This window comes from Aquarana catesbeiana, linkage group LG01 (genome assembly GCF_042186555.1).
Source record: "Aquarana catesbeiana isolate 2022-GZ linkage group LG01, ASM4218655v1, whole genome shotgun sequence".
NCBI lineage: Eukaryota > Metazoa > Chordata > Amphibia > Anura > Ranidae > Aquarana > Aquarana catesbeiana.
Window position 1 is genome coordinate 818,519,287 of NC_133324.1, and position 23,832 is coordinate 818,543,118.

General features: G+C 43.4%; 1 protein-coding gene across 2 annotated transcripts in view; it reads right to left on the minus strand.

The window, feature by feature from the left end:
- Positions 1–23,832, minus strand: part of CEP135 (centrosomal protein 135) — a 99,963-nt gene that overhangs the window by 57,016 nt on the left and 19,115 nt on the right. For both annotated transcript variants that reach the window (XM_073608410.1, XM_073608412.1), the window contains exons 2-7: positions 21,645–21,802; positions 20,179–20,369; positions 12,722–12,889; positions 8,086–8,227; positions 7,840–7,924; positions 3,215–3,343 (exon numbers count right to left, since the gene is read on the minus strand). In XM_073608410.1, the coding sequence (XP_073464511.1) occupies positions 3,215–3,343; positions 7,840–7,924; positions 8,086–8,227; positions 12,722–12,889; positions 20,179–20,369; positions 21,645–21,757 (828 nt within the window). In that variant the 5' untranslated portion in view covers positions 21,758–21,802. The remainder of the gene's footprint in view (positions 1–3,214; positions 3,344–7,839; positions 7,925–8,085; positions 8,228–12,721; positions 12,890–20,178; positions 20,370–21,644; positions 21,803–23,832) is intronic.

A 23,832-nucleotide genomic window follows, 5' to 3' on the forward strand; every position in this document is an offset into this window, starting at 1 on the left:
TACCAAAAGCATTTGTGGCTGACGGCTTGTAGTTCTCAATGAACTACGAGGCAGCTGTTAAAGTGGTTCTAAAGCCTAAACATTTTTTTTACCTTGCATTAAGGTAAAAAATGTTTAGGCATCAGCATCCCCCCCCTTTACTTACCTGAGCCCTCATTCGATCAAGTGCTGTGCACATCTGCAGATTTTCTCTCCCCTTATTTCTGGGTCGCAATGGCTTTGCCAGGGCACCGAGAGCCATTAGCTCCTGCTAATGTCAAAGGCAGTGCCAAAGGAGCGGGGCTTGGGAGCAAGCACACACTAGAGAGAGAGGAGGGGCCAGGAGCCCCAGCGGAGGACCCGAGAAGAGTAGGTTTGTGGCTGCACAGAGCAGGCAACCATAGACATGTTTGTCATGTTTTTTTTTTTAAATCACCTTTACAACCTCTTAAAGCACTCTAGGTAGTTCATTGATGTTTCCTGTCAATATGTAACTGCCCGCTTGTATGAGTAGACAGCTTACACAGACAGTCTCCAAGAGTCCTGGCATTGCACCCGCAATCTGCTGATTGCGGGTGCAATGATTTACAGAGGTGGTCAGCAACCTGTAGATCATGATCTACCAGTAGATTTTGGACAGGCGACTGGTAGATCGGGGTCTGGGCTTGCTGACCTGACATTCCAGAGCATCAAACAGAGTGCAATGCAGAAGGACTACCTGTAAGCTGCAGGTATACTGCACTGCACCCGTGGTGTGGGTAAACCGCAGCACATCAGTGCGAAAGCAGCCCTATACTATTATGCCCAGTGCATTGCTTCACACTAACCTGAAGATCTCCTCTTTCCTGGTGCTGGCACCACTCTGGAGACCACTAGCTGGGATAAGAGCTGGAGTGCAGTTGGCATCACTCCGCATGGGACAGGAGCCAGCACTACAGAGGGGGCATTGTCTTATGTGGCTCTTGCTCCCTACTACAGCTCCAACATTACAAGTAGTCCCTCTGCATTGCACTCTGTTTGATGCTCTGGAATGGTGGGTCAGCAAGCCCAGACCATGATCTACCAGTCCCCCGATTGCGATCTACAGGTTGCTGACCCCCAGACTATAGGTCAGATTAGAGCAATTGGGGAACTGGCGCTACCCAATATGGCCCTAACTAGATTAAAAGAAATTCTAAGATGTTTCGACTCAGCTCCCAAGCCTAATTTATAATACGTATAATATCGGAGTGTGGGTCTCAAAAATAATCATGTAAAAAAGGGTGACACCTTATAAATACTCACTAAGTGTGTGTGTTAGGAACTTTTAAAGTGATAGGAGGGTAGTAATGAGAGGGGTTAGGGTGCAGCTCCACCAGAAAAGCACTGGGATGTACGCCAACCCTCATCCGTCCACCCAGATGCAAATAATATAAATCAATCCAATAACGAAAAACTATAAGTGAAAAACGTGGATAGTCTAAAGTACATGACTCTCTAACCTTGATATAAGCATTAATTAATATGTGCACACCCTAATTTAACGTGCAAAAAATGTCCGCATGATTGCATAATATAAGTGATTGTCCAATGTGTAGTCCAAATCCTTGAACAAACGTGAACCATAAAAGCAATGAGTGAACAGAAAAAATGATTCAAAATTCCACAGGATCAGGTGACTTCAGTGCACAGCAGGTATGGTGACTTGGTGCTCCCCCAATGCGTCCCCACTCACCAGATGTAGTTTCCCCTACAGGGGTGATAGGCATAGAGTGGGCAGCTGTATCTGGATCTCCTCCTTGGGTAGCTGTATTACCTCATCTGTACCTCCGACAACCTGTTCACTTAATCAATGGGGTTCCGGAATATACTCCAATTAGGGCTCCACCTCGGCATCAAGCAGCACGACGTCATTGCGATCCTGCTGAGAACAGGGGCTCGCTATGCCGGCCGGCGAACTGTTTTTTTTTAACTTCATTTTCTGTAAGTGTTTTACCTTTTTTAATAAATCGTTTATACCGGATTTACGCTATGGCCACCTTTCTTTTGTCCTCATGCCTTTGAGTTCGGGTTGGTGCACCATCCATCCTACCTCCGCAGTCATGCTGCACACAGAGAAGCCTCATCATTAGCCGGACATTTGGATCTGGGTCCGCATACAAGCTTTAATTGCTTGCTTTTTAGTAGGCGTGTATTTTATGTGGTGGAGGATCACTGTGAGCGGTGTTTATTTCAAGTTTTCTCACGCCCGCTTTCACTGAGAATTATAGAAAGAATTTTCTTTGGGACTTTCTCTATTTTCATAGAAGATTTTTTTTGTACTTACACTATATGGACTTTAATATGCACTAATTGATTTTAAGCACTTATGATTTCATAATTTATATGTTCCAGTATAGTTTTTATTCTCTGCTTGTTGGTATCTTCTCATAAGATTTCCTGGATTTCTCACTCCATGAACTTTGTTATGCACTCATATATTCAACATGGTTTAGTGCAGTTCTTTCCTTGTTTCTTTTGTGTTTCTGTGTATATCACGCAGTTGAACTGCTGCTTTTTGGGGGTTTTTTTGTGGTAGCGCGGTATTTTTCTGTTTTTTATAGTGACCAAAACTAATCAGATTCCTCCTCTTTTTAGGCAAAGCATGATTGGGACAGCATATACCAGGCTCCAAGACAGCCGAAGTCCTCCACTTCCTCCTAGCTACTGCACTTACCAACACCCAGTCTATTACACCACACAGCATTTGCTCCAGCAGGAACACCAGGAGGGATAATTTTGCTGATCCCAGTCTCCTAACAGCTTACCATTCTGGTTGCCTGAGGTTTGTGAGGAGCCACTGATGTGAGGAAAAAAAAAAAAAACACACACAGTTCCCCAGAGCCAGCTCATATTGTCCCAATATCTCACAAATATTAAATTTAGGGTCATTCAATGAACAGTAAAATTGATCTTTCTACATGACAGCTGAGAGTGAGATGAAAAAAGTCATTACCAAGCTTGCTGACCTCTTGATATCCATACACATACTTTGTTAGACAAGGGGTTAAGCCATTTAGCGTTAAGTAATTAGTCTTATTGCTAGTTTATTTACCAAGGGTGTAGTATTATTTGGAGACTTTTTTTTTTTTGCTCAGGGCATCTGTTCCAGGAGGCAATTCTAATTCTACAATGGTCAGTTCGGAGTTCAGAATGTGTGTCGAAGTTGTAAACCATGGTAAAACTACAGTAAAACAACCACGGGGAGAAGAAATACCTGAAGGTTTAGATGGGCCACAAGTTTCTCATTACTTCTGTATCTAGCTTCAAGAGAAATTACATCATGAGATCGTCCTCCGTCCAGAGCTAATGCCAACCGCTCTACTTCTTTGTCTCTTAATTCAACCTATGATGAAACAAAGACTTTAACCATTAGAGTACATCACTATGTTTTGGTAGAAATACAGCATCACTAGTTGTTGATGAGGTAGTTATGCAGTAGATGAAAATAGACACACAAAAGGAGAAAGAAAAACGAAAACATGAAAAAACATAACATTTCTAAAGTGTTTTTAAAGTATAAGAACATTCTAAATGTTAAAGGGATTGTTAGGTTAATTAAAAAAAACAAAAACACACACAACAAACACCACATACACGTCATACTTACCTACTCTATGCAATGGTTTTGCACAGAGCAGTCCTGATCCTCCTCTTCTGGGGTCCCCCGCCAGTGCTCCTGGCTCCTCCCCAATAGCCATTTGCTATGGGGGCACTCATGGAGGCTCAGTCCTGAGCCGGCTCTTTGTGGCCACTGACACAAACACACGCAAAACACAACTCTGCTCTCTCCTCACAGGCTGTGACTGACAGCAGCAGGAGCTGCTGCTGCCTCCATGTCCAGATAAAAGAGAGCTGTTGCTCTCAGGCACAGTGTGGATCGAGATTGGTCTCAGGTAAATATTTATGGGGGCTGGGGGAGCTGAAAACAATTGTCATTAAACCCAGAAAATGAAAAACTCTCATTATATGTTATAGCATTTATTTTGTGTTGAGTGAAATATACCTGGTTGATCCTGCCTTCAGTTCTTCCTCCAATCTTCTCTATGTCGCTATTGCAGACTGAGATTGGGTAGACAAGCTGTTGTCATCTACTGAGCATGCTGCCATTTCAGATTCCTTCTAAGCTCTTCATTGCCTCTTATTTTCTGTGAAGCCTATGTGACTATAGATGGAACCGCTGAGAGGGCTTCGATCGATGTATACGAGCACATTATGCTATTATTTTGCAGGGGAAAGTTGTTGTTTTTTTGTTTTTATTTTTATGTTGCAGCGGATTACTACTCCTTTAAGGTAGAAAAAAAAACAAAAAAAACACAAACACCCCATACAAAAACTGTAACCTTTTCTACTTTTTGTGAAATGTGCATTTTATCAGACTTCCGTTTTTTAAGTTTCTGGTAACTTTGTGCATACAGTTTTACAGATTGCTAGGATGTTGTCTAACCACTTAAAGATGCATGTTCTCCACATTAAGCATATTACATAGGCTGGAGAGAGTTTGTTATTAAAGCTCTAGATCGGGGGTCAGCAACCCGTAAATCGCAATCTACCAGTAGATCGTGGCCAGATGACTGGTAGATCGCAGTCTGGGCTTGCTGACCCGCCATCCGAGAGCATCAAACTGAGTGGAATGCAGAGTAAAGTTGGAGCTGTAGTAGAGAGCGACATAAACTGATGCCTCCTCTGTAGTCCTGGCTCATGTCCCATATGGAGCGATACCAACTGCACTCCATCTCTTATTCCCGCTAGCGGTCTGCAGAGGGATGGCAGCAGCAGGAAAGAGGAGATCTTCAGGTCAAGGTGAAGCAATACACTGAGCATAAAAATAGAAGGCTGATTTCACACTAATGTGCTGCGGTTTACACACACAGCAGATGAAGTGCAGTGTACAGTATCTCACAAAAGTGAGTACACCCCTCACATGTTTGTGAATATTTTATTGTATCTTTTAAGTGACAACACTGAAGAAATAACACTTTGCTACAATGTAAAGTAGTGAGCGTACAGCTTGTATAACAGTGTAAATTTGCTGTCCCCTCAAAATAACTCAACACACAGTCATTAATGTCTAAACCGCTGGCAAGAAAAGTGAGTACACCCCTAAATAAAAATGTCAAAATTGGGCCCAAAGTGTCAATATTTTGTGTGGCCACCATTATTTTCTAGCACTGCCTTAACCCTCTTGGGCATGGAGTTCATCAGAGCTTCACAGGTTGCCACTGGAGTCCTCTTCCACTCCTCCATAATGATATCACGGAGCTGGTGGATGTTAGAGACCTTGCGCTCCTCTACCTTCAATTTGAGGATGCCCCCCCCCCAGATTCTCATTAGGGTTTGGGTCTGGAGACATGCTTGGCCAGTCCATCACCTTTACCCTCAGCTTCTTTAGCTAGGCAGTTGTCTCGGAGGGGTGTTTGGGGTTGTTATATTGGAATACTGCCCTGCAGCCCAGTTTCCGAAGGGAGGGGATCATGCTCTGCTTCAGTATGTCACAGTAAATGTTGGCATTCATGGTTCCCTCAATGAACCGTAGCTCCCCAGTTCCAGCAGCACTCATGCAGCCCCAGACCATGACACTCCCATCACCATGCTTGACTGTAGGCAAGACACACTTGTCTTTGTACTCCTCACCTTATTGCCGCTACACACGCTTGACACCATCTGACCCAAATACATTTATCTTGATCTCATCAGACCACAGGACATGGTTCCAGTAATCTATGTCCTTAGTCTGCTTGTTTTCAGCAAACTATTTGCAGGCTTTCTTGTGCATCATCTTTAGAAGAGGCTTCCTTCTGGGACGACAGCCATGCAGACCAATTTGATGCAGTGTCCGGCGTATGGTTTGAACACTGACAGGCTGACCCCCCACCCCTTCAACTTCTGCAGAAATGCTGGCAGCACTCATACATCTATTTCCCAAAGGCAACCTCTGGATATGACGCCGAGCATGTGCACGGAACTTCTTTGGTCGACCATGGCAAGGCCTGTTGTGAGTGGAACCTGTCCTGTTAAACCACTGTATGGTCTTGGTCACCATGCTGCAGCTCAGTTTCAGGGTCCTGGAAATCTTCTTATAGCCTAGGCCCCAGGCCATCTTTATGTAGAGCAACAATTATTTTTTTCAGATCCTCAGAGAGTTCTTTGCCATGAGGTTACATGTTGAACTTCCAGTATGACAGAATGAGAGTGATTACACCAAATTTAGCACACCTGCTCCCCATTCACACCTGAGACCTTGTAACACTAACGAGTCACATGACACCAGGGAGGGAAAATGGCTAATTGGGCCCAATTTGGACATTTTCACTTAGGGGTGTACTCACTTTTGTTGCCAGCGGTTTAGACATTAATGGTTGTGTGTTGAGTTATTTTGAGGGGACAGCAAATTTACACTGTTATACAAGCTGTACACACACTACTTTACATTGTAGCAAAGTGTCATTACTTCAGTGTTGTCACATGAAAAGATATAATAAAATATTTACAAAAATGTGAGGAGTGTACTCACTTTTGTGAGATACTGTACCTGCAGCTTTCCTGCGGGTTTGCTGTGCTGACTTCTATTATATCCTGTGAGTTTGGTGTACTTTCTGAAAGCGCACCACACCTGCAGGATATAATAGAAGTCTATGGCAAATAGCATCTAACCCAGGATAGTCGCAGATGCACTGCGTTTCACCTGGGGTGTGGATAAACCACAGTACATCAGTGTGAAAGCAGCAGTAATGGATAATTTACATTTGCAGTTAAAGCAGGCAGCACTGTGTTGCTTTTTCAACACTTGCCCTAATTTGGGGGGGCTTGCGCAAGCAACCGGCGGACCACTTCTGCTGTGATTCTTCACAGCAGAAGCCGATCTGCGGTTGCTGGGCACTCGATGTCCTCCGACACCCGCCACTCGTTGGTTAACTTTACAGAACAGGGATCTGCCTGTGTAAACAAGACAGATCGCCTTTCTGACATGGGGGAAGGGATGGATTCACTGTTTCTGCAAAGCAGAGACTAGACTCAATCTCTCCCTCTAGTAAAAGCAGCACATACAGTACACAAAAAAACTGTGCTAGGCACATAGTTAAACCCTTTGATCACCCTAGATGTTTCATGATGATCATTGTATTAGTGTCACTGGTTCCCGCAAAGTGTCAAAAGTGCCAGTTAGTGTCCAATTGTCCACTGCAGTCCCACTACAATTCGCTGATTGCCGCCATTACTAGGTTAAGATAAATAAAACAAACCATAAATATATACCATAGTTTGTAGACGCTATAACTTCATGTAAACTAATCAATATACGCTTATTTGGATTTTTTACCAAAAATATGTAGCAGAATACATATTGGCCTACATTTATGAAGAAATTTGATTTTTTTACATTTTTATTGGATATGTTTTATAGCGGAAAGTTTTTTTTCCCCCTTCTTTAAACTGTCAGTCTTCGTTTATAGCACAAAAAATAAAAAATGCAGGAGGTGATCAAATACCACCAAAAGAAAGCTTTATTTGCGGGGGGGGGAAAATAAATAAATAAATTATTTTGGGTACAGCGTCGCACACCCCGCAATTGTCAAATAAAGTAATGCAGTACTGCATCACAAAAAATGGCCTGGTCATGAAGGGGTCAAGTGGTTACAGTTGCCTACCCCTGCTCTAGATTTTCCCAAAACTTCCATGGAATATAACTGCCACTTTGGTTTCCTAAAGTTGCTGTATAATATTTGTAGACTTTATAATCTACCAAACAGTGTATGCCATATCAGATGACAAAAATATTTTCTTATAGTTAATATCTATTATGCACATATAAGAAATGTGAATGTGTTTCAGATTGAAGCCAACCTTCTGAGTAAAATGGTTAACTGCTTTCTCAGAGGTGTCCAGCTTTTGTCGTAAAGATGCCACGTCCTGCTGAAGTTCCTGAATTCTGAAATGTACAAAATAAAACTGCATATTAATTAAATGCCAGTCTGAAAGGATTGCTTTATATTGAATAATACTTCTGAGCAGATCGCATATTGCAGTCAGATCATTTGCATTTTCATTCAACTGTCAATTCTGCTTTTTGAAGTAGAACAGACAACATACCTATCATCAGCAACTTGCAGCAGATCAGCAATATATGGATCTTCTGGCTGCGGAACAGGGTGGCTGCTCATTCCAGATGGTGGGATGGGTTGGTCGATCTGCATGCGCTGACGCCTAAAAGGAATGTTTCTCTTCTTTCCACCTATGACAATTAAAGAAATAAATTGTAGCTTGCAATTTAGTATGCCAAGCTTTGGCAAACACAGTAAACCCATTTAGTGTGTGAAACTGTTTTAATAAATATACTTTTTAATATAATAAAAAAAATAATAATAATAATATTCAGTCTCTCTGCAAAATATATATATAGGAAACAGTAGACTATTTCCTGTAAGACTAGGAAATGACTTGCTGTTAGGAGTAAAATATTTTATTATATATATTTATTTTTATCCAACAAAACCTCTTATTTAATTGGAATGTTATAAATTGGTTTTCTGTGCTGGATTAAAGTGATTGTAAAAAGGCAGAACAATTTTTATCTTAATTTATTCTGTGCAGGTAGTCATAAATTGATTTGATTTCAGAAGCTGACAGTTTCTAGTTTAGGCCACACAATGAGTTCACGAATGAATTCACTAGAGTCAGCCACCTCCAGTGATGACAGAGCTATACACTCCTGACTGGCAGCCAAGCCTCTGTCAATTTAGTTGCAGACCCAGACTGAACTTACACATTTGTAACATGCAAGATAGAAAGCATTTTTTCCCCCTCCATTGTTTAACTCTACAAGTAACTGGTATGCACACATGGGTTTCTGTTTGTTCTATCAGATGTTATCTGACTTTTTTCTTTACCCAACATGCACATTCATTGGAGAGTGCACAAAATTTCCATAGAGGAATATGTGTGGCACTGATTTAGGTCTGCTTATCAGAGGAAACCGGGAATTGCCCAAGGTTTTTGCACAGTACAGTGTCTACAAACCATGAAACTGTAGTATGATTGCAGATTTGTGCCCAGGATGTAGAAAGACGATAGTAAACATTGTAGTAGTAGCAGAGCTTTGTATGCCCACTAACAGTCTAACACAGTTTCTCAACACAGAGGAACCCTTGAAAAAAACCTTTCGTTCTCAGGGAACCCCTGTTAAAAATGGCTATATCTACAACTCATGATACATTGGTGTAATGGTCAGTGGAAGAGTGCTCCTTACATCTATGGTCTTGGGGAAGTATTTCCCCCCTACAGATAGCTAAAAAGATCATTGGTGTCACTGGGAACTTATCTGAGAGGGAAAAATTGGTCATTGCTCAAGGAACCCCTAGCAACCATTGGAGGAACCCTTGTTGAGAAACCCTGGTCTAACATGAGCTGCTTCCATGGCTGTAGAGAAAAGTCCTTTTCTTAGCGTTTATTAAGGGATTCAGGGAAGAGGTAATTTAGATATGTATGGGTTATAATACCACCTTCAGGAGAACTGGACACTGGCTACATAAAGACTGTTCATATAAGCCCCTACCACTCCCATTAGATTTCAGTTTCATTCAAAAGCATTAGTAGGAGTGATCATAAAACAAATGGGTGAGACATGTGTGCCTTAATGCACACCAAGGAAAAGAGTTTTTCATTAAGTCAGAAATCTTGTTTTCTTAACTTTCATTAGGGGGAAAGGGTAAAAAAAATTGGAAATGTACATCCAGAAGCAATCCAACTAAGGGGTGCATAACAAAGCAAACAAAATGCTAACAAGCCCACAAAACAGTAAGGTAAAACAGGTGGCTAGTTGCAGCTGATGGAGCTGCCTGAAGGACATTGCATCCAAAGCTTGTATCAGCAGAGGAATGAACTTTCATCTAGTTGCACTTGGAAAACACACACACACACACACACACACACACACACTGAAGACAGCCTTGCAATTTGGGAGTGCTGGAGGAGCAGAGAGCAGTCACTGACAAATTAAGAATAATGGGATTCAACTGTGCTAAGGTCATGGGGGAGGTCAGGAGGTAGAATCTGCAAGAGATGGCCCTGGAGCACAGATAGGACAATTACTAGAATCCTGATGGCGGCCATTGGAACTCTTAGAGGATACCAAGTGGATGTCCCTGAAACCATTTGGACAGGTTGGACTAGGGTCACGAGTTGGGGTTGTCCTCCCTGTGACTAACACAGACCTGTTGCCCAAGGAGGCAACGCAAATAGACCAGAAATGCAAGGATAACTCCCCCCTACCCCAGTCAATGCTAATGTCCAGTATGAGGTTCAGGCCTGTCAGGTGTTTGGGCTGAAAGAAGAGGATGACTACAGGATATACCCAACCTTGCCCCCCCAACCCCCCCCCCCCTTTTTTTTATTTTAGGACCTAGACTTCATCAGCTGTTGCAGCAAAACCAGCAAGTGTGAAACAGGGTGGTAAACCGCTCCTTGGGACAAAAGAATCGGGCAACCAGGAAGAGCCCACGAATAGTCTGCTAGGAGTATGAGGAGGTCTGAAAATCACATATGCCTGGGCCAGTTTGATGAGAGGAGTAGCACTGGAATGTCCTCAGTATACTTTCTGAGAATTAGATGAGAAAGGGGCTTCATAAAAGAGAAAAAAGGCATAGATCAGGTTGAACCATCCACCGCTATGGCTAGCAGATCGCTGGACCTGGAGACACGCTTGGTCTGTCGATCTGTTTTTGAACCTGGAAGCCAGAAGATCCAGGTCTCTGTTCCCCACTTGCGACAAAGGTCCTAAAAAACACAATTCTACTGAGCTCAGAGGATGTTGGCTGAGGGAGTCAGCTTGACAAATTTCATGTTTGGAAAGTGCATGGTAGACAGGGCTAGACGATGGTAACTTTTTCACGGTTTTACGATCGCTAAAAATTGGAATGACGTTGTGTTTATTAATGTGAGCATTTGATGCTTTTGCAGTGAATGCAAATATACTTCAGATCATCCATCATCATTTTTGGGACATGGGGAGTGTCTGTATCTATAAATATTTTTTTCAAGCTCCCCTATGAAACAATCTGTAAAAGCATTGGAAGCCCAGCAGCATGCACTCCCACTGGAGCTTGCTGAGAGTAGTTGCCATTTTAAAAAAAAGGCGCAAGGGACTCAATTGGTTCAACAATGGAACGCCCCCTACAGGAACAGTTAGTGCTTTGTGAAGACCAGGTATTGCTGGGCCCACAAAAGGAACGGCTCTCCCCCATAGGGTATTTGCTCATAAACACATTTTGGGTGTGGGGTATGGTATTTTCCTGAAATACTTTAATCATATAATAATAATAATAATAATACATTTAAAAACACAATAATACATAATGGCTTCTAGATCTTTGCGTTACAGGCCGGCCCCACATCCTCTTAACAACGTAATCCAGCCTCCGTAGGGAGCTCTCTTGGCTCTGCAGTGAACAGGACTTTTTTTTTTTCTTTAATCAAAGTCTTGATAAAAAGGAAAAAACGGTTGTCATATTTCCACGGGGAGAAAAGATGTTTATTATCCTAGGACACTAGCAAGAAACTAGCCCCATGACTGAGCTCAGAGGAGCGGAGGGAAACGCATGGCCTGGCAGGAGTGCAGGCTGAGGTTGTCTCTTCCACTATCATACAACCCTGTAGATGTGCAGCATTGAAGATTCCCTCCTTCCTTAAAGTGGGGTTCCACCCAAAAAAACAAACATACCTGAAAAATTCAAAAAACAAAAAAATTTGGATATTTTTTTTTTTTTTTACTTACCTCTAAATGCCTGTTGCTAGGTGGTCCCTCGTAGTCTGCCTCTTCCTTTGCCTGGGCTGGTGACATTACTTCCGCCTCAGCACAGGAAGGGCTCCGCTCTGTTCCCTCCCTCCTGTCAATCATCTGGGACCCATTACAGGTCCCAGGTGATTGAGCGGCCAATCACGGCGCACGGCGCCGCTCGCGCATGCGCAGTGGGTGCCAGGCTGTGAAGCCACAGCCCGGCGCCCACAGTTGAAATGCCAGTGCCGACGAGCGGAGGGGGGGGGACGAGCGGGGCTTCGATCCCCCGCATCGCTGGACCCAGGGACAGGTAAGTGTCCAATTAAAAGTCAGCAGCTGCAGTATTTGTAGCTGCTGACTTTTAAATTTTTTTTTTTTTTTTAATGGACCCCCTGGGTGGAACCCCACTTTAAGAAACTCAATATGATGGAAGTGGGAGGGGTTATACTAACAGGTTTTTTTATGCAAGTGTCCAATTCTCCTGAAGATGGAAGTATACGTCTCAGAACTTTATCTACCATGTCCCTTAAAGTGGAACTTCATTTAAAAAGTGATGTCCTGCTGGTTTGCTCCCTACCCCCAGCCTGTAACAGAATTGTAGGTTGTTTGGGGTAGTGGAGAGAAAATCCTGATTTTTAATGGTACCCACTCTCACTTCTGCAATCCTCACCTAGGCAAGAACCATGTCCCTTGCCTCCCCCCCTCCCACAGCCTCCAGGCAGCAGGACCATTCACAGAGTTCTGCATGAGCCATCAAGTGTGCAGTGAAAAGCCTGCTGTAGTTCTTCGGGAAGCCATAACCCCCCCCCCCCCCCCCATAACCAAAAGTCAGCAGTTACAGTATTTGTATTTGTAGACCTAAATCTAACTGATGTCCCTCTTTAATGAATAACAAAAAAAATTTTACAGACACAGAAAAATACAGACCGTCATAAGATATGTTTCCACTCTAACCTGGTGTTTGCACTACAGCTTGCAGGTTCTTCTCTTGCAGCTGCTGAATCCTTTCTGTTTTGGCTTTACTCTCCTTTTCCATTGACAGAATCTTATGGACATACTGATTATTTAAAAATTTCAGGTCAGCTGTCTGGTGTTCAAGTTTTCTTAGAGAAGCTTTCAAGTCTTCAAAAAATAAAAAAAAATAAAGCAAATCACAGAAATAAAAGGAGCAATATATACAAAACATTCTTTATACATCACTTCTGACTTCCTTCTAATGATAGTTGTACATGTCTGGCCTTGCTACTTACTGATTAAGTTAACTGGAACAAGTAGGCAGTCAGTGAAGAGATAGAAGAAACTCAAAATCTACACACACACACACACACGTTTTAAGAGACTCATAGGAGGGAAAAACAGGAGACCAGCCACGCATACACATGCGCACAAGAAAAGTGGAGAGCTTACCTAAAACAATGTCAAATGTCAGTTGAGGTTTTTCTGGTGTATTTTACAAAAACTAGATTTTTCTACTTACCTTTGGAGTCCATTGAGGGGGAACATGAATTTAGATACGGTCACATTACATTGCTGTGTACAGCAAGATTAGACAATTTACAAAAAAGAAAGTTTTAGGCCAGCCCCAAGACAACCCCTCCTCTACCCAGGATTCCTCAGTTTTATGGAAAGCAATACCCAATGCATGAATAGAAACACAGATGGGTGGGGACTGTTTCCCTCAGTGGACTCCAAGAAAGGTTTTACCAGACAAAAATCCTATTTTCTTTTCCATCCACTGAGGGGCACAGGAATTCAGATACAGTACTGTCGAGGCATAAAAGAATCAGTCTGATTGAGGGGTGGGAAACTTAGCAGCAATCATCTACAGGCTCAATGAAAAAAAAGGGGAAACTGCTTACAGTCCAAATGCCACCCAAGGACCAAGACCAGAATCGGATCAGAAAAAAAAGAAAAAAAAAATACGGGAGACCTATTAACATGACCAGAGGAAGAACACAAAGAATAAATATGATTAAGATCTAAAAAGGCCATCTTCTATCTAGTCAACAATACATAAAAAAAAAAAAAAAAGACAACAATCCTTAAAAACAATAATTCTGGGAAGGGACCAATGACAACAGGTTTCGGTGATTAGACCAGCTGGTCTACAGGGAAAGGCCCAAAGCATTTTTACCTCAGGCTATGGATCCATCAAGGAAGGATCCCCTAACCCTGTTTGAACAAGTCCCTTGAAGTCCATATGACCAACTCTGTACCCTATAGAGAATTTCTAAAGCAGGAGACTGGTGCATTCTACCTGCTGCCTACCAGGGAGGCATAGGGCTGCCAGACAGAATTTGAGGCACACCCAGGTGAACCTCTCTGCTTAGCCCAAAGGGTCCCGTTTCCCATGGCATGGTCTATCAAAAGAGACAGCATGAATAAGATGAAGACTCTGCATCATCCAGCGCAAGAACCAGGTTACCTTTTCTTCCATATGCAGGACTCCCACTCTTTAAGTGGAGGCACAACAGCAACTAGGTTGCATCCAATAGAGTGTGAACCAGGAAACCTGCCCAACATGGGGTCCCCCAACTTGAATACTGAAGAACCAGACAGTATTCTGTGCGATAGTGGCTCTCCAATACGCAAAGCTTTTCCCTTGAGTACAGGGAAAAGAGGATCCCAGTCATCTGAGGAAAATGAAAAGCTGTATCTGACCTAGTCAATGAAAGACCTCAAACTGCGGGTGTAAAGGGTATGTCCTTACAGCAGTAGGAGCTCTGAAAGACACAAAGCCGGAGACAGCAGGATGATCCTCTATATCAAGGATATACAATTAGTGGACCTCCAGCTGTTGCAGAACTACAAGTCCCATGAGGCATAGCAAGACTCTGACAGCCACAAGCATGACACCCAGAGGCAGAGGCATGATGGGACTTGTAGTTTTGCAAAAGCTGGAGGTCCGCTAATTGCATATCCCTGCTCTATATGCAGGGTAGTATGCACTGTAATCGATAAGATCCGAAGCAACCCCTTGTAATTATGAGGTGACAGAAGGAGATCTTCATAAATTGACTGTCACAGGGACCAGTAGCCCAGCCCATACTAAAGTTTTGGGAGGGTCAGAGAGAGACTCAGTAAGCAAAGGTTCCGATTTCTTTTAGGAATTAGGAGTGAGTGGGCAGAAAGTCCCGAGCTGATGTGGAGGCCCCCCCAACATCAGGGAAAAGAATTTAGGCCTCACCCAAGCTGAGCTGAAGGTAGATCCTAGGACTATAGGGGAGAGTCTGATCAGTCATAGGATTCTCTCCACTAATTAATTATAGAATAATTGCTCGGGGAGCACATTGCAATGGCTTCTATCCTTAAGGCTTCTATCTCTAAGTGATTCTTTCTACAAGTGATATGCACTTCAATCTCTGCTTTAAGTTCTGCCTCATCTGATCATTCCTTCTCTGTCTCTTTACAGGTATGTGTCAGCTCAACCACATCTTCCACCGTTAACTGAAATTGGGATCTGCCTGCTGTCTGTGTGTGTGTGTGTGTGTGTGTGTCTTTGGTATGTGGCCTTCTCTATCTGTTGCCCTGTGTGCACAACCATGACATTGTTATTTGTTGCTCTGGACTGTCTTACCTAAGTTTTATGTGTTGATCTTATCTTGGCCTCTGGCCTTTGCTATTCTGACTCTTGAAGCAAAAAGTCCACTTTGATTGTTAGGCATTCTTATAGTCACTCATGATTAATTAATGAACTTCAACCCCACCCTTATAACAGTATATACATTGCTGGGGGAGCACATTGCAATGGCTTCTATCCTTAAGGCTTCTATCTCTAAGTGATTCTTTCTACAAGTGATATGCACTTCAATCTCTGCACTTCAGCGATTGCACGAAGCAAACAAATACAGCAATCTGCACTGGAAAGCAGCTAACAGACTGCAGGTGACCCTGTCTCTCTAATAAGCTCTCCTTCCACTCTGTAACATGCACTCTCTATCACTGCTTCTGACACTCCTCTCCTCTCTCCTCAAACTCTCTTACCTTCACCCCCCTCTCCACCCGCCCGCTTATACATATCACCCTGCCTTCTGTCTTCTCCCTACTACTGCTCCTACCAACTCTTGCTCATTCTACATCCATACACTAATAAAACCTCCAGTACTCTGAGACATGCCCCTTCACATAAATCACAGTCCCACATTACCTCCCTAACCCTCCTGCTTCTCCTAATCTCTGGTGACATATCCCCAAACCCTGGGCCACCATCATCTGTCTTTGCCCAACGCTCCCATCCCCCTACACCCTCTGGCAGGAGCCGCAACCCACAGAACTTGGTCTCTATTCCTCTTTCCAAAACCAGCCCCCCTTTTCCTGTGCCCTGTGGAATGCACGTTCTGTCTGCAACAAACTCACCGCCCTTCACGACCTCTTTATCACAAATTCCTTTAACCTACTTGCCATTACTGAAACCTGGCTTCATGAATCGGATACTATTTCTCCTGCTTCCCTCTCCCATGGGGGCCTTCTCTGGACTCACTCCCCCAGACCAAGTGGACGGAAGGGAGGTGGAGTGGGAATCCTTCTAGCCCCATGCAGCACCTATCAGGTACTTCACCCACCTCCCTCTCTGACACTCTCCTCTTTTGAGGCACATTGCATTTGTCTATTCTCTCCCATTTCTCTAAGAATTGCTGTCATCTACCGGCCCCCTGGACCAGTATCAGCCTTCCTTGAGGACTTCTCTGCCTGGCTACCCTACTTTCTCTCTTCTGAAATCCCCACAATTATTCTTGGGGACTTCAACATCCCTGTCAACACTAACACTACTATTACTTCTAAACTTCTCAGTCTAACCTCATCGCTTGACCTGAAGCAATGGATACAGGCTCCTACCCACTCCAACGGCAACACCCTTGACCTTGTCTTCTCCTATCTGTACACTCCGTGCAACCTTTCCAACAATCCACTCCCACTCTCTGATCACCACCTTATTAGTTTTGCTCTCTCCCTGTCTTCCACCTCTTCTCCCTCCAAACGCCTAACAATTACACGTAGAAACCTTCGCCACCTCAACCTTTCTCTTCTCTACTCTGCTACTGATCACCTCTATGACAAAATCTCAACCCCTGTCCTGCCCCAACCTAGCTACTTTCATCTACTACAGCTCACTGTCTTCCTTCCTAGACAAGCTTGCCCCCCTCACTACACGCAGAATTAGGCCCCGACTGCTACAACCCTGGCAAACAGATGACACCAGAAGTCTCAGAAAATGTAGCCGCGCTCTTGAACGCCTGTGGCATAAGACTAAGACCCAGGAAGACTTCACACAATATAAATCTGCCCTCCTAAAATACTATTCCTGCCTTCACACCGCCAAACAGACCTACTTTATCACACTCATTAACACCTTCTCATCCAGTCCACGTCAACTCTTCTCTACCTTCAACACTCTACTCTGTCCTCCACTGCCTCCACCCACCAACTCACTCACTGCCCAGGAGATCGCCAATCACTTCAAAACTAAGATTGATACAATTCATGAGGAGATCACCAATGCGCAAAAACCTCCCCTATGCAACACCCCATGTCCACAGATACAATCATTACTTCCCTCATTCAACCCTGCTACTATTACTGAGGTTGCTAAACTTTTATCTAGCACTCATCTAACCACTTGCCCCCTGGATCCTGTTCCCTCGCAAATGCTACGCTCACCCTCTTACTCGATTCTACGCTCTCTAACTCACATTTTCAACCTCTCCCTCTCTTGTGGCATCTTCCCAAACTCTCTAAAACATGCGCTAGTCACCCCCATACTAAAAAAGCCCTCACTGGATCCCACCAATCTCAACAACTAACGTCCCATCTCCTTACTCTCCTTCTCCTCCAAACTTCTTGAAACACTGGTCTACAACCGACTAAGCGACCATCTGACCATGAATAAACTTCTTGATCCCCTTCAGTCCGGTTTTCGCCCTCAACACTCCACGGAAACTGCTCTCTTTAAACTCTCAAATGACCTACTAATGGCTAAAGCCAATGGACACTATTCTGTACTACTTCTCCCTGGATCTCTCTGCTGCCTTTGACACAGTGGACCACCCCCTCCTCTTTAAAAAAACTCCACTCCTTTGGTCTCCGTGACTGTACTCTTCGCTGGTTCTCATCCTACCTATCCCACCGCTCCTTCAGTGTCACTTACAACTCTACTTCCTCCTCTCCTCTTCCTTTTTCTGTTGGGGTCCCCCAAGGTTCTGTTCTTGGACCTCTCCTTTTCTCAATCTACACCACCTCCTTGGGTCAGTTGATTGCCTCCCACGGCTTTAAATATCATCTCTACGCTGATGACACCCAAATCTATCTCTCCACCCCCCAGCTCTCTCCATCTCCTCACGCATTACCAACTTACTAGCAGACATATCAGCCTGGATGTCACATAACTTTCTCAAACAACCTATCCAAAACAGAGCTCATGATATTTCCTCCCTCAGGTGCCACTTCCCCTGATTTCCCTGTCAAGATCAACGGCTCAACTATCAACCCATCTCCCCACGTCAAGGTCCTAGGTGTAATCCTGGACTCTGAACTAACCTTTCGACCCCACATTCTATCACTATCCAAAGCTTGCCGCCGCAATCTTCGCAACATCTCCAAGATACGCCCCTTTCTAACCAATGACACCACAAAGCTTCTAATCCACTCCCTGGTCATCTCCCGCCTCGACTACTGCAACTCCCTCCTCATTGGTTTACCTCTAAATAGGCTATCCCCACTTCAGTCCATCATGAACGCTGCTGCCAGGCTCGTCTGCCACACCCCTCTGCCAATCTTTCCATTGGCTGCCACTCAGTCACCGAATTAAATTCAAGATACTAACTATAACTTACAAAGCCATCCACAACCTGGCCCCCAGCTAAATCTCTAACCTAGTCACAAAATACCAACCTAATCGTTCTCTTCGCTCCTCCCAAGACCTCCTGCTCTCAAACTCCCTCGTCACCTCATCCCATGCTCGCCTTCAGGACTTCTCCAGAGCCTCCCCCATCCTCTGGAATGCTCTACCCAAATCCGTCCGACTTTCTCCTACTTTATCCACTTTCAGACGATCCCTGAAAACTCATCTCTTCAGAGAAGCCTATCTGGCCCCCACTTAACAACTGTACATTTATCTTCTCAATCAGCACATCACCCACAGTTATTACCTCTTGTATCTCTTGACCTTCCCTCTTAGATTGTAAGCTCTAAGGAGCAGGGCCCTCTGATTCCTACTGTATCAAATTGTATTGTATTTGTTCTGTCTACCCTCAAGTTGTAAAGAGCTACGTAAACTGTTGGCGCTATATAAATACTGTATAATAATAATAATAATATAGAATATGTTACAAGCAGTGCAATCAATGGAAGAATTTTTCTCAAAGGAGGAGGAGGAGGAGGAGGAGGAGAAAGGAGAGGGCATGTCTCAGTCGATACAACTGTACTGCCTGGAGACCCTAGGCTGTTAACTGTTGCAGAACCGGTTCAGAGATAGGACAGCAACTAACCCAGACTTTACTAGTCAAGTAATGGCCAAATCCAGCACGGGAGGAGAGCATCAGTTGTGACAACCATTTTGACAGGTACCCTTTAAAGATTCTAAAAGGAATCATAACTGTTTGGAGCTTGTTGTCGGAAAATCCGACCGTGTGTAGGCTCCATCAGACTTTTTCCATCGGAATTTCCGACACACAAAGTTTGAGAGCTGGATCTAACAAAATCCGTTTGCATAAATTCCGATCGTGTGTAGACAATTCCGACGCACAAAGTGCCACGCATGATCAGAATCAAGCAGATGAGCCGCACTGGCTATTGAACTTTATTTTTCTCAGCTCATCGTACGTGTTGTACGTCACTGCATTTTTGACCTTTGGAATTTCCAACCAACTTTGTGTGACCGTGTGTATGCAAGACAAGTTTGAGCCAACATCCGTCGGAAAAAATCCGATGGATTTTGTTGTTGGAATGTGCGATTGTGTGCACAGGGCATTAGGCTCCATTCACACCTAGGCGATTTGAATCGCCACGATTTTGCGAGACGCATTTGTAATGCCATTACTTGTTAATGACACCCCAATCGTGCAACGATAAAACACTCTCCAATCGCGGCAAAATCACAACGCACGACGCTGCATCCAAAAGAAGCTTCTGCTCCTTTTTGAGCAGCAAGCTTTGTGCATTGCAATTTATCATGCGGCAAAAATTGCACCGCAATTGGGGTGCCATTGTAATGGCATCGCAAACACATCCCATGTTTTGCCATGATTCAATTTGCCTGGGTGTGAATGGAGTCCAAAGACTAGAGAACATCCTGGGAAAACAACCATCTCGCTAAAATGACAAGTATTACCTGGAAGCATAGACATAAGCTCAAACAGTCATAAAAAAAATAAATAAATAAATAATAAAAAAGAATTTCAGGTCCAGTGTCTGACCTTTAATGTGTCGGTCTGATTCTTCTTTGATCTTCAAGAGTTCTAAGTGTAGCTCATTGTTTTCCCTGACAAGTCTAGCATTTTCTGCCTTGTACGGTTCCACCACAGAGTCAAAATTCTTATTATCCTTCTCATTTTTGCTGACGCTTAACTTAGCATTGCGAAGGCTTTCTGTAGTATGAATGAGGTCACTGTGAAATGCAAACAAACCAAAATGTCAGACAAAAAAAAAAAAAAACAAGGATCAACATAAAACAATGCAAAAAACTTAAGGCAAGGTCATACAATAGCTTTTCGGATCTGGGAAGATTGAAAATCTCAGTTTTTCTTTAAATTTCCTTACTAAACTGATAAATGCTTCGCGTGGAAATCATCTACTGCCCTGAGGCCTAGTCATTTAACAAAAAATTGCTAGCATTAAATAATCCTAATCTGCTATAATTTAGCAGAGATTAGGTAGTAAAGCCTAAGGCTGGCTATAGACTGTTTGAATCACGGGAGATTCCTGCTGAACCGGCCGAGATTTGAACAATGTATGGGTAGGCTGAATGTACCAAGCTGATCGATCAATCAACGCGGGCATAAGCAGCCTGCTGGATTTTCGCTGAAAGCCACCCCCGCTGGGAGGATACAACACTGTCTGTGTAGATGGAGGAATTGATCGAATTTCTTTCCTGCAACTATATAAAGGACCTTTTTTGTGTAGAGGGCAAGGCATTAGAACTGTCAGGTATGTGCCTGTACAGCGATGAGCTCAGTCATGTTTGGACTAGGAACTGAACTCACATGTGCGAGGCCACCAGGAAGCTGTCACCTCTACACTCGTTGTGCATGTGTTACTGCCGGACAGGAAATGCCCTGGGCACCGATGATTAGTCCATACAGGCGATAGCTTGCTGGTGGGCTCACACACCAGTTCGGATCCCATTTCAAACTCGCCAGAGCTCATCACTAATGAATCCCAAACCTGTGTACACTGTATGATTAAGATAAGGGGTTTATTTCTGCTTTAAAGAGATAAAATATAGCAAAATGTGCATGTATTGCATAAATGTACTGCATATTTTGTTTTTTAATTTGCCATGATATTCACTAACTGTGCACATGAACGCAGCTCAACTGAAGTGGTGTGATTGGGCCCAAAGTGATTATTATGACAATGTGCTTCTGTGCAATTATTACAGCATACATAGGGTTTAGTAATATGAGCAGGTCACCCATAGCAATTAACAAAAACTGAAGACTGTCAAGTTTTGGGAAGATACAGAGAAATAAAGAATGAAAAAGGGCAAAATGTAATTCAATAAAAATATGGAAACTAAAGCAAAAGAGAAGACAGATAACATTTTAGAAAACACTGAATTTGGGCTTTGAAATGTAGTCCTCCAAATAGAATAATTTGGTGAAAAAAAAAAAAAGGGGGGGGGGGGGTCGCGCACACACACAATCTACTGAAATGAAAATACCTGAAGAGTTTTTCAACTAGAGGTAAAGACTCAATGCCTAGTGGTTGCTTGTAGCCCAGCTGGTCCAGGCGCTTGCGGAGGTTAATAAATTTTCTTTCTGCGGCAGTGCTCATTGTAGAAGTTCTTATTAGGACAGTCTCAAGGACTCAATTTCATTCCTTGCAAAAAAACAAAACAAAAAAAAAACAAACAGTAATCTAAATCTTCAAATAATCATGTTAAAGCTGACATCAAGAACCAACTGTGTGCCTACATATTGCATGCAAAATCATGACTAAAGCAAATCAATTAAATAAAATGTGATCCAAGTAGTTCTTTCACTTTTGTACAGTGACAAGCTGACCTTCAACCCTTTACTCAGGAAGTGCTCCGTCATACATCTGACTTCCACATGCATCAGCTGATCCTATTAAGTCTTCTACAATAAAACCAGTTTCTGAAACAAGTCAGAAAATATATTCTGAAAGGAACACATCCGTCACCGATCTCCTTTCACTTTAGAGTCTAAAGCACAATCTGAGTGAAAGAGCTGCTAGTCACAATCCGGTATTACCGTGGTATGATTTTTGTGTGTGTGTACACATTTCTTTTACTAAAGACAGAAGAAATTAAAATATCTACTGGACAATATGAGAAAGGCATTAATAATCAGAAAAGAGTCACTATATATGATGGTAGCTCAGATTTTTATATTATATTTTTTATTTCAGTTTTAAACCGAAGGTGGAACTGCTGCCTGGTTTTAAAGAAGCTAAACTCTATCAATTCAGCCACTTTGTAAAATCTTCTGGCTTATCCACTTCCCGACCAAGCCTTCTCTGGTACGTCATTTAAATCAGTATTTTTTTTTCTGGAAAATGACTTGAAACCCCCTAAATCATTTTTAGCATAGATCCTAGAGAATAAAAAGGCGATTTTTGCAATATTTTATGTCACACGGTATTTGCGCAGGGGTTTTTCAAATGCATTTTTTGGGGGAAAAAAAATACACTTTAACCACTTCAATACAGGGCACTTAGACACCTTCCTGCCCAGACCAATTTTCAGCTTTCAGTGCTGTCGCAGTTTGAATGACAATTGCGCGGTCATGCTACGCTGTACCCAAACTAAATTTTTATCATTTTGTTCCCACAAATAGAGCTTTCTTTTGGTGGTATTTGATCACCTCTGCGGTTTTTATTTTTTGCGAAACAAATAAAAAAAGACCGAAAATTTTGAAAAAAAATAAAAGTTTTGCTTTTGTTTCTGTTTAAAAATTTTGTAAATAAGTAAGTTTTCTCTTTCACTGATGGGCACTGATAAGGGGGCAGTGATGAGGTGGCACCAATGTGCGGGCACTGACGATGGGCACTGATATGCGGCACTGATATGCAGCACTGATGGGCATTGATAGGCGGCACTGATGGGCACTCATGGGTGGCACTGGTGGGCACTGATAGGCGACACTGATGGGCATTGAAAGGCTGCAAAGACGGGTTCTTATGGGTGGCACTGCTGGGCACTGACAGGCGGCACTGATGGGAACTGATACGTGGCACTGATAGTCATCCCTGGTGGTAGGCATTGGAGTGGGCATTGATTGGCAGCTGCCTTTGCACTGATTATGTCCCTGGGGGTCTAGGGGGCATACCTGGTGGTCCAGTGTGACTGGTTTCCCTGGTGGTCCTGGGCGGCTTCCCTGGTGGTCCTGGGTAGAATCCGAGGGGGGGCTGTGCTGATAAACAATCAGCACAGACCCCCCCCCTGTCAGGAGAGCAGCCGATCGGCTCTCCTCTACTCGCGTCTGTCAGACGCGAGTGAGGAAAAGCCGATCACCGGCTTTTCCTATTTACATCGTGATCAACCGTGATTGGACACGGCTGATTACGTGGTAAAGAGTCTCCGTCAGAGACTCTTTACCTAGATCGGTGCTGCGGGGTGTCAGACTGACACCCCGCAACAACGATCGCCGCGATGGCCGCCCCCGGGGCCCGCAGCGGCTCAATATCCTGCGGACGTCATATGACGTCCAGTCAGGATTTTGAAACCACTTTGCCGCCGTCATTCTACTATATGGCGGGCAGCAAGTGGTTAATGAATTTTAATGCAAAAACACACACATACATATTACACACACAATTTTTTGGTAAGATATATAAAGATGATGTTACGCCAAGTAAAAAGATACCCAACATGTCACGTTTTAAAG